Here is a 13,336-nt window from a genome sequence, read left to right as displayed (position 1 = left end):
GGATGTTGTATTCTCTGATGTGTGTGTTTTTGAGGTGCGCTTGTCTGACTAGCTGTTGTTGTGTTATCTCCTTCCTCAGGTTGTGTCGTGTCATGCGTTTGTATGTCAGCTCTTGTTGCTACACTGTTACACATGTCTTCCCTTGTTCGTGTGTTTTCGTGTGTGTGTGTGCACTGTAATCCATTCAGTGTTGCTGTGACTTCTTCCTCCTCCTTCTCCTCCCTAGCGGTGACCTTTCACCTTAGTATAGTGCCCCTCGGGTCTTTGTAGAGTTTCAGTGCTCACTGTATTGCCATTCAAAGGCAAAACGCAGTAACTACACATTGCATTATGTCCAAAATCCCATTTCTTAAACTGATTTCACCTTTAACAAACAGGTTTGGCTCAATGTTCAGATTCAGGAGAAAATGTCTGAGAATGGAAACTCAGTGAAGCCATTTCCCCCAGTTCCAGTGTGGGTGTAGTTATTCTGTTTTGCCTTTTTAGGGCAGTATAATTGCCATCCCACATTATATTTACTACCAGAAAGAAGTCCAAAGAGGAATGCCTTTTTATGCCTTAGGGGTTTTGGTGAACGGTCACTGGGAAGGGTTGTGTTTTATTTGCATTTTCTGTTTTATTTTTTTGAATAAAGCTGGTTTCTTCTCTCTCCTGGAACTGCCCTCCACTCTGGGGTCCACTGACCAGTGTTTCATCACAGCCAGCAGATGAAAACCCTTCATTACATGGACCAGAAATACTGAACTCCAATATTCTAGCCATGAATAGTATTTTAAGATTGCAAATGCTGTCTAGGGGCTGTGCTGAAACACTGACGCTGTTAGGATGTGTGCTACAGTCCTGTAGTCTAACTGATCAGGGACACAATTCTACTGCACATATACACAAAACATCAGGTGAGGAGAGACAAACCTGTCTGGTAGACTTGAAAGAGATACATGGACATTTAAAGAGGGAATTTTATGACGAGGTAAGATAAAAAAAAATAAAAAAACACACAACACAGACACTAAAAGCTCAGCAAACACATATCACTGATGCCCACAGACACAGGTAAGTTCTCGTAGGGCTGTAATGACATACCTGGGCTGTTGCCATTTTAACTGGACACTGTGTTGCAAGTGCTGTGATGCAATTTTTACCAATGGAAACTGAAAGGTTTACATATATGTTAACACCCTAAATTGGGGGGAAATGGCCACATACAGTAGGCTTTTTTTTTAAATGTGAGACTGTTTCTTGCTTTCTCCTTTCTCTCTTTCCCCTTCTTTTCCCTCTCACTCTTTCTGGCTTGAGTTGTGCCCACATAGTGTGTCTTACTGTGATCACAGTGCCTCTTCAATTATGCTTTCAGTTCTATTGACGAATACAGAAGAGCACAGGTCAGGAAAGGTCAAAAGTTTCTCTTTTGGATGTTTTCTAACTTTTTCTTTATAGATTCCATAATATTTATCTATCTCTCTCTCTCTGTGTGTGTGTGTGTGTGTGTGTGTGTGTGTGTGTGTGTGTGTGTGTGTGTGTGTGTGTGTGTGTTCTGTTGGTATAGATGTTTTAAAATAGTTCACCCCAATATGACAATTGATTTACTCATCGTTATTTCTATCCGTTATTTCAATTTCATCTCCTTTTTTGTCCCACCGAAGAATACGGACTGACTTTATTCGGTGGGACACAAAAGGAGATGTTTATCAGAATGTAATATAAGAATATAAGCTGCTGTCATTCATACAATTGGTGAATGGACTGTCAAGTTTAATAAAAGGACAAAAAGACAGCATAAAATATCATAAACATAATCTATATGTCTACAGCCTGGAATACACTACACGACTTTTAAAATCTGAACATATTTTAAAACACTAGCCATCATTCACTTGCCAACTTTGTAAATGGTTACAGAGAAAAACTGGGCATCATACACTAAAAGTCGTTACGAACACAACAAACTCATGCAGAAACACACGCTTCCTTGCTAGGAGAAGCATGACAGATGAAAACAATATGTTCTAAAACCAGCTCAAAATATCAAGCATGTTTGATGATTCTGTGCCCATCAAACACTACACAATATTCTGTCAAATCTGTCAACTCCGATGGCCCAAAATCTATAGACTGACTCTGACTTTCAGTGTCAACTCATTTAGACTGCACATCGAGGCAAAAATCTGGGCAAAAGTTGTGTAGTGTATTCCAGTCTTAGTGCTCTATTTTCCAAGTTATTTTCCAAGTATTCTGAAGTCAGACTGCAGAGTAGCTTTATGTCAGGAACAAACTGAAATTCAAGTATTATTTCACTGAAAATCATGCATTGACAGCTGTTGTCTTTCTCTTTTATTATATGGAAAATAGTAGTTTCCACAATTTCCTCTTTGAGGACAAATAAATACATCTAGGCTATCTAAGCATAGTCCTTAGAAAAAGTCAAATGAGTGAGTAAATGATGAAAGAACGTTAATTTGTGGGTGAACTATCCCTTTATATTCCACTCCATCGGTCTCCTCCTAAATCACCACATCATGTGTTCTTCTGTCTTCTCCCCACTCGAACTTCTGCCTCTTTCTGTTTCTACCTTCTCCCCTCTCATTCCTTCCTGCCCACTGTTGCCAAGGAAACAGTGGAAGAGAGCATTCTGGGACTAGGCTAAACATGGTGAAATATAAAATGAAGGGGCTAGAAAATGTGGCCTTCTAAAACCTGGAAAATTGGTTAGAACCTTAACTTTCAGACTCCCACTTACTCCCAAGATACACTTGCCCCCCCCATATTATCAATCATTTATTCAATCTAAAGTGCTCTCTTGATGTGGTTTTATATTTGGAGTACACTGAGAGCTTTGAGTTACATACCCTTGGGCCCTGCCATTGACAGACTCTGGTGGTGAGGCTAAATGTGTGAGAGAGAGCTGCAGTCTGGATGCGTTGTGGTCATCTTCCTCTCTGACCATTGTCTTAAAGCGTAGAAATAGTACTGCACTGCAGGACTGCAGTCACCCCCCCCCCCCCCCCTCTCTCTCTCTCTCTCTCTCTCTCTCTCTCTCCCTCCCATTCCTCTCCCTCTGCAGACTGATTGATTTTCCCCTCTACTCTCATTTAACCTCTCTTCTGAATCTTTGCCGTAACCAGAGAACCTGAGGGTTCTCTCTCTAGGGCTCGATATCTTGATGAGATAGTCCAATTCATTATCAATTTCACCATATCATGTATCACTATGTGTATCAAAAGTGATCCATGTCCTTTCAAATAATTGTTAAAGTCGCTGCAAAACCTGAACCGCTTTCTCTCTCAGTCTTTATATAGTATATGCCAGTAATCAGTTTACATTCATATATTTGCTGCAGTCTATACTGCAGAAATTAATCGTATTATATTATAAATTAGTAAATATGTCCACAGAATGGCAGTCCAGAATGATTCCCAACAACCAAATTGGCACAATTTTTAATTGCAACTGCTTTTTCATGCTATTTTGTAGTCAATCAGCAGTTCCCACGGGCGTTACAGCCAACTGTCAAAGTTCCAGGTTGCATCGGTGTGAGAATTTGACTGCAGTGCAGTAAAAATTGAGCGACAAAATATGGCAGAGAGGTTGCTGGCCTGGCCGATAATGCTTCCAGAGGGGTCAGTGCTCTCATTCTGTTCGGGTCACTGCCCCTCGAGGGACAGAGCAAGGGGGAGGGGCCTGAGTTTTCATTATAACACATCCCTCATAAAGACTATTCAAAATAGTTAATATTTCTTTCCATGTTAGGATAAATGAAAACATTTGACTGCCCGTCGCTTTAATTACTGGAAGTGTTCGTTTTTATAGTGAGCCAGACTGCTGGATTCAACCGTTGTCTCTGCAGCATTTCTTATTAATTGAATTGAATCATAGCAAATTATTCATCAAGTAATGTATATAAAATGCAGATCCACTGCCTTTTACTTCAGTTTTACAGAAGCCTGAACACGATGGGTTCAAGAAAAGAATTAAAAAAAAATGCAAAGTAGAGAATAAAAAACGTTTGTAAGATTTGTGTCAGTTCAGTTTCCATTTTATGGTGAATTGGGACTGGTTTATGTTCGGTAAGATGTTATCAAAGGTTAGGAAATGGATGCAGTGCATTTTTTTTGTCTTTCAAATCAAACTGTTCAAATCGGATGTGTTGTTTATGGATGTGCGTGACTCTTCCACCATCACTGACGGTGTACTGCATTTATGACACTATCATACTTTATCTGGATGTGCTGTGAATATTATTTCAGCGTTTGATGTTTTGCAGTGTTCTCTGCTGTCTTGTTACTAGCTGCATATGTTTTTAAAAATTGTTTTTATTATTTATATCGATATCATTTCACATACTGTTCTGCAGTCTGCAGTGACATGTCAAACACTGTTACTGGGAACTTCTCTATGTGCTCTATGTTAATTGTTTATTATTGATCACGTTAAATGTTATCATTTTATAGTTCTGTCCATCCTTGTACTGCATAATGCAGTAAATGAATGTAAACTATTCCCACTCTCACTGCAGTCATTACATACATTACATATTCCTCTTTTAAATATTATTTTGTAATGATCAGTGTTTGTGTCTTTGTTGTGTAATGATTGTGTACTGTCATTTCGTGTTGTGCTGTGTACTGTTGTGTCATGTTGAGCTGTGTCTACATGTTATTCGGTGTCTAAAATCATACATGCAGATGTCATGTGTGACATGTATGTATGTGACTATCAGTGTTTGTGTTTAAAGGAAGAACAAAAATATCCACTGGTGGATATTGCAAATATTAACCTGGATAGAATCACACAGATGAAATATAATATACTGTGTATGAACTCAAAACACAGTGCTGAAACTTGAGACTATAATGGTGCATTCACATCATATTACCATAAATATGAATTTCCTACTAGTAAAAAACAATTAGAAAGCTCCAACTTTCCTCACTTGACCATTGTGATGTAATATAGCTAAAAAGATGCACTTGCTTCAATGTGCTCGTTACTGCAACAGACCAGACTCTGACCAGAGTGTTCAACACAGTATATTAAACTTTATTTTATTGCTGTACTATATCTAAACAATCCTGCGGTTAATATTTGTGCTGCATACTAACACTCACCTTCCATCCCACCCCCAGGCCACTTGTACAGTCCTCGTAGTGTCACTAAAGTTTGACATGAGGTACGTGCACACAGCAGAGAGGGACTTTCTTCCATGTCAGATCAAGGGCTTGCCCATACGAATGCAGTAGTATCATCTCTATGGGCTTATTAGCATGATTGTTAGCCACCATAAACTATGCTAAGCTGAGAAGCTATCATGTTAAGACTCTGCGTTTCATGCCTTCCGAGAACTTGATTCTCACTCTTTGACAATTTTGGCGAAGCCTTGCTTACTGCACTTACAGTCAACAGTCAAATTGAATTATTAAGCCAGATCTCTTTCACTAAAGAATTGCAGAGGCACAGAGTCTGTCGAGCTTAAGTTTGAATTACATAAGTCCACAACACTGTTGTAATTCTTCATACGTAACCTCTCACCAAAGCCCTTCTGTGTTGCATGCGTAAGGCTGGCGAGTGTGAGTTGTGTTACTGTGCGTGTGATGGCAATAATGAGATGAATCAACAGGTTAATGATTATGCTGGAATCATTGTACTGTAAGTAAATGCAGAAAATTACAAAAAAATAGGTATTATTATTAGACTTTTGCACTTCCATGACCATAACAGTTCAATTCATAAATATATCTTAATTGTTTTTTTTCTTTTTTTTTGTTATAATAGTGGTTGATGTAAGTTTTTTTTCTTATCTGTTTCAATACTCTTATCTGTTTTTTGTTTTGCTTTTTTGTTTTTTGCTATGTATTTGCTTGTTTAGTTTAGTTTAGTTTAGTTTAGTCTAGTCTAGTCTAGTCTAGTCTAGTCTAGTCTAGTTTAGTTTAGTTTAGTTTTGCTTTGCTTTGCTTTGCTTTGCTTGCATTCTGGGTATCTAGATCTGTTGTTCTAGCTATATTTGAATTGGAATCCGAAAGCGCAGTTGTGTCCAAACACAATTATTTTAATACAGGCATTGTCCTAAAGCATCTGTGTTAAGAGTGGACAACTAATATTTTATTAACACTAATATTAATACAATTTGTTTGAATCGTCACATTTACATTGCAGTTGTTCAGAGAAAGAGAGGGAAAAACATTGCAAAGTATATTACTGTTGGACACGTACTGCCTAGCCATATTGATCCTAATCAATCCCATTCAGAGAAAGCAAATGCTAATAGAGAGGTAAAGACAAGTCCAGCAATAGGAATAAAATGTGTGTTTTCATCTGTACAGTGTTTGCATCACATAATGCAAGTACAGAACATTATATTCACACACACACACACACACACACACATGATTTATTTTTCTCTATGTAAATTAACACTTTTGACTCTGTTGCATAAAAGAACCAAATAGTTAAATATGTATAATCCCTCAAGTCATCTGTGGCAAACAGTCCCTTACTGGCTTGCACCAGTGGTCTGGTGTGAGGAACATGATGACCCAGATCTGTCTACCATTGCCTTCCTTTGCAGCTCCTATAGGCAATGCTTTGGTGTAGATTTTGAATGACAAGTGGCTGTGCAGCACCCAGAGTGTCCCAGCAGCCCTCTGAGTCAGACTCACACACACACACACACACACACACACACTTCCTTACAGAACTACATCACACAAGGGACTGGAGATAGGATTGCCGACTATACGACAGTAGGACCTTCTTAACACCCCGTGTTTTTCCTTCCTTGTGAGCTTTTGTCTCTTGTTTTGTTCTGTTAAAGGGTTAGTTCGCCCAAAAATGAAAATTCTGTCAGTAATCACTCTCCCTCATGTTGTTCCAACCCCGTAAGACTTTCGTTCATCTTCGGAACACAAATTAAGATCTTTTTGATGAAATCTGAGAGCTGTCTCACTCCTTCATAGGCTTCTAGGTAATCGATGTCTGCCAGCCCAGAAAAGTTAGTAAAGATAATGTTAAAATAGTCCAAGTGACTACAGTGGCTCAACCTTAAGTTTATCAAGCGACGAGAATACTTTTTGTGCGCAAAAAAAATAAAAACGCAGCGCTTCTGGGTTGTACGTCAGAACGTAGGCTCACTATTGGTCGACGCTGGTCATGTGTGTGATGCGTATGATGCTGGCCAATAGTGAGCCTACGTTCTGACGTACAACCCAGAAGCGCTGCGCTGTTACACTACGTGAACTCACTCAGAGGCCCACACAGAAGAAAATTAGTAGTTGAATAAAGTCATTATTGTTAGGGGTTTTGCGCACAAAAAGTATTCTTGTCGCTTGATAAACTTAAGGTTGAGCCACTGTAGTCACTTGGACTATTTTAACGATGTCTTTACTAACTTTTCTGGGCTGGCAGATATCGATTACCTAGCAGCCTATGAAGGAATGAGACAGCTCTCAGATTTCATCAAAAAATATGTTAAATTGTGTTCCGTAGAAGAACGAAAGTCTTACGGGGTTGGAACAACATGAGGGAGAGTAATAACTGACAGAATTTTCATTTTTGGGCGAACTAACCCTTTAAGACTTCTAACTCACTGTGTTTGTGTCCGTGTGGGAAGTTCTCCTGTGTCAGGAGGGGGTTGTCTACTATGTAATGGGCCAGCTCTTCCTTCCATATCAATTTGTGATGGCTTTAGCAAAAAACAACAATATGTGAGTCCAGATCTCCCCCTTACACAATCAAACAGACAGTTTTGAAAAAAGTTTTTAGTTTGCCCCAAAATGGGACATTCTGTCATCATTTACTCATCCTCATGCCGTTCCAGACCTGAATAATAATAATAATAGTATGTTTTATTTATAATGCGCTTTTCTCATACCCAAAGCATAGAAACAAACAAGAAATAAGTTAACACTGTTTTGATAAACTAATCAAATTAATGATTTTCTGTCTTCTGTGGAACGTAAAAGAAGATTTAGGGTGTGTTCACACTTGGCATGTTTGGTTCAATTAAAACGAACCCTGGTGCGATTGCTCTGTTAGTGCGGTTCATTTGAATAAGTGTGAACGCTACCATCTGAACCCTGGTGCGCACCAAACAAGCGGTTTGAACTACTACTATTTGGTTCTGGACCAAATGAACCAAGCAAACCGAACTACAAGTGTGAACACACCCTTAGTTTTAAAGTTTTGTTTTTTGCCCATACAATGAAAGTCAGTGGGGTCCAAAAAAACCTGGATTTGAGTCGAAAAAAGAGCTGATTTTCAAAATATTTTATTTTGTTTTACATAGAAGACTGAAATTAATGCATGTTTGGAATGACAAACCTGGCGTTTAAAAGAGCCGATTCAAGTGATCCTGATGCATCATCCACTAGCTAGTACTCAGTTTTGACCTGCAAGATTGTGTGGTCACACTTTAGATTAGGGTCCAATTCTCACTATTAACTAACTATTAACAGCACCTTTTGCCTCAATAAACTCCTAATTACTGCGTATCAATAGTCAGTAAGGTAGTTGTTAAGTTGTTAATTTTTGCAGGCATGTTTGCACTGTCATGATCTCTTAAGTGAAATGAAGAAACAATCTGTAATTTTTTCGCATTACCTGTACGTTTGATCACACTATTTTATGTCATCATAATTAATTAGCTGCAAGGAACATAAAATGTAATGCTATATTAGCCTGTTCCTAATATGTGACTATTTGTCAAATGATTTTGTGGGTTAATGCTGCGCAGAAAAAACGAAACGCCAAGCCTTTTTTTATTTCTCCGTTTGTCCCAAAGCTTGCTTGCCTCAGTTGATCTACGTTTATGTTTTTTTGTGGGATTTTCTGTATCAGTAATCATGAACCATGATGACTGAACGACACAATTCAGCGGCGTGCAAGATATTGTATCATAGATATGAATACATAGATATATCCCTCAATAGCGGCTACATATAGCGGCCCATTGAAACGGCCGCTAATGAGGCTTCTATGTATTATGTCTATGGTTTCTACAAGCAGAAACCGAGGATAGCGCGGACATTACGTCATTGATAGGCGACAATGTCAAGGGACGAGCCATTATTTAAAACTGGAATTTCTCTGGATTTAAAAATCCTTGGGAACTTTTTGGGATAATGTAAGTACACAACTGCATGAATTATATCACACTGTGCAAGTGGTTTCTGAATATTTTATTACAAAAGTCTTACATTTGTACCTTTAAGAACGAAAACAATGCAGACAACACGCAAATAAACATAAAGCATTTTTAGTGAACTCCTGAAGTTGTTTGAAATCTGTCAATTGAGTCAGTTATTATAGCCTACAAAGATCACTAAAAAGGGAATATGTAACCAAATTACAACAACACTGGACTTAAGAAAAGAAGGAAATCCAAACCCTTTAAGAAAGTTTGGCCTGACTGAAAAAAATGTCCAAAGCCAGAAATGGATGTGGAAGGAAAGCTTTCAGGCACTTTCGGGTCACGTGAAGCTGTTTTAAGTCACTATTAATCTACAGAAATACACTTATGTGTAGAGGGAAGACGAATCTGCTGCTATTAATGGAAAGACATTTAGTCTGAAAGGCACAAGCTTCACCTGGCCCACAGTGCTGAGTGAGGCTGCTTTGACTAGACGGAGCTCCTCTGCTACTCTCTGTTGGACTCCAGTGCTAGTATCAGAACGCAGAGTGTTCCGTCTGAGACTGGGTCAAACACCTGGATGCTACACTCATTACCTCACTATTGGTCTGAGTCAGCCATCAGGTGCTTCATCCACCTGCTCTTTTACACATCTGCTCTTATCTCTCCCTGAAAATTGTATGTGGCTGCGACTAAAGGGAGTTTTTTTATTACTGCTGTGCCATAACAACAACAACAAAAAAGAATTTGACTTGATGACATTTCATAACTCTCATTTTCCTGTTTTGTCCTTGTCTCTGTCTCTGTCTGTCCCTGTCTGTCTTTCTGTCTGTCTGCTTCTGTCATTTACATCCATCTCATTTTGACATTCTTTGCCTTCCATTTTTTTTTCTCCTTCTCTTCCTTTCCCCTGATTTCTGAACTTTAAAAAATAAAACATTTGTCATTCACCATGAATGAATCCAACTATTTTTTGCTTCCATAATAATTCCATTCATTCATCTTTCTCTGATGTATGTAATCTATCCATTGACCATTCATCCCCTCTGGATTTCCGCTTTTGTAGCTGCTGGCTACGAGAAGTCCCGCAGCCTGAATAATATTTCGGGGATGACAGGGGCCCCCCTGCGCCTGACCCCCATCACCCCCATCAACAACTCACCCTACGAACCCTACGAACCCTACGAGTCCCCTGGCCCTCTGCGGCGCTGCCGATCCCCCATACCCTCCATTCTGTAGCACATCTTAGGGAAAGGCAACGAAATAAACAGAAAAAAGACCCTCACGCACGTCATACCGCAATAGTATTAATAATCATGATAACGACGCTAAGTACTCACACCTCCGCTCCTCCATTGACTGGACAGGGTGGGGGTACACACCACTCTTTTTAATATGTCGTGCCTCAAAGGGAATGGGATACATTTATTTAGGGATTTAGAGCTTTAAGTACTAAAACGACTTCATCACATATACTTCAGGCAATATTTCAGACAGGCAACTAAAAACAATTATATGCTGTAACGTTCAGCGGATTATGCCTTATTATTGAAGATAAAAAAACAAAAAAAGAAGCACTGAATATTATTAGGATAAAACTCCTCACTGGTCCATAGGCAGCGACGAGTACCCTGTAGGAAATCTTTCCCTGTAGTTGAATGACTGTAGTTGGCTTTCCCACACGTTCCTGCCTGATTGCTGGTTGTAAAAAAAAAAAAGAGACTGTGATCCAGCAGGCTTATTCATTGAGTGCGAGTCGCTGAGATCAGCTTTGATACACCATTATAGGCCTTGAAAAATTCACTTCATATCAAAGCTTGGAATGATAAAGGTCATAGGTCACAGACAACATGCAAGTAGTTCAAGTGCATGCAAGAAAAGATGTCCATTAGGCAAGTAGAATATATCTAAACTCCCGATTCCCTTTAACTGCTATGAAGATTTGAAAATGAAGGCACTGTATGCTGGACTGATTTGAACTTACAAGTAAGCCCTGCAGTAGAGAATTAATGGATTGGATCATTTTGGCTGATTTGATTGTGATGAAGGAGTTTTTGGTGATTCAGGCCATGAGTATTATGATTATAACACAAGAACACTTAGGCCTCAAGTATTCATACAGAGTATTTCCTACAGCAACATTTGTTGTCACTCAGTATTTGAAAATATAATTCACACCGTTGTTATTATTATTATGCTCTTTATTAAGGACAAAGAAAAATGCTTAAACCATTCTTGTGCAATATCAACTATTATGATGACCTCTGACCCTGAGGAGTTGACGATGAACGCTTCAAACTTTACTATGTACAACCATTAACTTTAACAGAGAGACCGAGAACTGATCATTACCAAAAAAAAAAAAAAAGAGGCTATTTTTGTACTAAGCATTTGGACATTGCGATTGGGATTGGGGTTTGGAGTTGCGCGGGCGGTTTTGAGTTGACATTTTGGGAGGACAGGATATCCGTGCTGTTGCATGGAGATCTACAATTAATGTGTTGGTTTTTGTATTTTGACTCTCTACATATTCAACACCAAGTACCACGAAACGAAAAGAGCAGTGGTCTGGACACATGGCAAAAAAATAAATAAGAAGTAGCCATCCTATTAAGGGCCTGCAACCTTCTGCACTTCTTCGGGACCCTGTCCAACTTGTATACTAGTGCATGAAGGAACTTCCTTTAAAATATATCCTTTCCTATGGTACTTCCTCATAAATATGAAGACATATCAAGCTGAACTGCACTCCTCACTGCATATTCACAAATCCTGCGGCTGTGGTGAACCTTAAAGTTTCCCTACTAAGGGCAAGAATTAGCTGGACCTTTTCATCCTCATCATCACCATCATTAGCATCACCCTCCCTCATTCTAAACCATTTTCTGATTACTGTTATTCCTATTATTTGAATGCAGTATTTGAATCAGTTCAGTTTGTTTTCTCTATGGTCCTCTTCTTTTCTTTCTCTGTTTATATATATTTTTTGCCTGCTCTGTCTCTTGGATGCTGACCTTCGTTCCAATATAAAGGAGGGAACATTGAATGGATGCTGGATTGACAGCGGTCAGTAAGAGAAGAAAAAGAAAATATGACAAAATGAACTCTGTAATGCAGATATATGAGCCATATGTTTCACTGTGTGGGGGATTTGTGTCGATCTGCTGCATCTTTGAGTGCACAGATGCAAAACACACCTCTGGTGAAGATATCTCTGCAGTGGCAGCTCACAAAGCTTCTACTTGTCTTTCTCTCCATGTGAAACAACAGAAAACCTGGGGTATAAGTGATACATTTTTATCAGAACGCAAAGTAGCATTATTTATTTATTTTTGATTATTTTATAGTCCTGCAACATACCCATATCTAATTTTTTATTTTTTATTTTTTTACAGTTCATATGTAACCCTTCTTTTGAATTAATCAATATACTTTTCTTTTGTTTTCATGTGTTTTTGCTACTGCCACATTACCTGTTACACTCCTCTTTCCCTCCTCTCTTCTTTCTTGGTTAAAGACGTTCACTGCTATAGTGAAGAAAATCACGGAGGTTGTTGATTACATGGAGCATCTGCATGGCAGCAGCAAACTAATGTGTGGCTCTGTGCTTGAATGAGTAAAACACCAATCATTAGTCGTCTGCATGTGTGCGCTGCCCTGCTTTATGTACATGCTTCATATACATTGAAGGTCTCAGGACAGTGAGCGAGGGACCATCTGCTGGATGGATGTGACACCACATGTGTGCTTGTGTAACTGGAGTGTTCAGTTAGACATTTAAGTGTAGATGTTAAGTGTTTTCTTTATTATTGAACCAACAGGTCATCCAGCCGTACAAAGGCAAAATGCAGTAACTACACCACACTATTTTCATAGTGGAGCCAAACCCATCCATCACAAGAGATCTGATTTTGCTTATAACTCAATTTTGAAAATATGCATTAACTGCGTTTTGTCTTTGCACAGCAAAGACAATTCTTTTAAAAGGTGTCTATTAAAAATGTATGTTACAAGGTGCCTTGTAAAACAAGCAAGTGTGCATTATGTGTTACCTTAAATTCAGACAAATGACCTGGTATATTTAGAAGGAGAGAAAGAGGGAGACTAAAATCCCTGTATGATTCAGGTCCAGCCAAAACACTGTTTTATTTCTCATCACTTATGTCTCTTCCATGTCCCTCTCCTCTTCATCTCTCTTTATTTTTTAATTTTTTT

General features: G+C 38.8%; 1 protein-coding gene across 14 annotated transcripts in view; it reads left to right on the top strand.

Annotated features, from left to right (window-relative positions):
- The window catches only part of kcnc3a (potassium voltage-gated channel, Shaw-related subfamily, member 3a), a 67,900-nt gene that overhangs the window by 50,602 nt on the left and 3,962 nt on the right, over positions 1–13,336 (top strand). For 4 of the 14 annotated variants that reach the window (XM_079856992.1, XM_079856991.1, XM_079856988.1 and 1 more), the window contains exon 5: positions 80–977. The exons of 3 other annotated variants lie outside the window; for them this stretch is intronic. In XM_079856992.1, coding sequence (XP_079713118.1) covers positions 80–270 — 191 coding nt within the window. In that variant the 3' untranslated portion in view covers positions 271–977. Of the gene's footprint in view, positions 1–79; positions 978–10,187; positions 11,475–12,153; positions 12,188–13,336 lie in introns of those variants that run through there. 7 more of the 14 variants (XM_079856984.1, XM_079856990.1, XM_079856987.1 and 4 more) reach the window with 3 other exon arrangements.

This window comes from Squalius cephalus (genome assembly GCF_949319135.1).
Source record: "Squalius cephalus genome assembly, chromosome: 1".
NCBI lineage: Eukaryota > Metazoa > Chordata > Actinopteri > Cypriniformes > Leuciscidae > Squalius > Squalius cephalus.
Note: the sequence above shows the minus strand (reverse complement) of the source record. Positions and strands in the feature narration are given on the sequence as shown.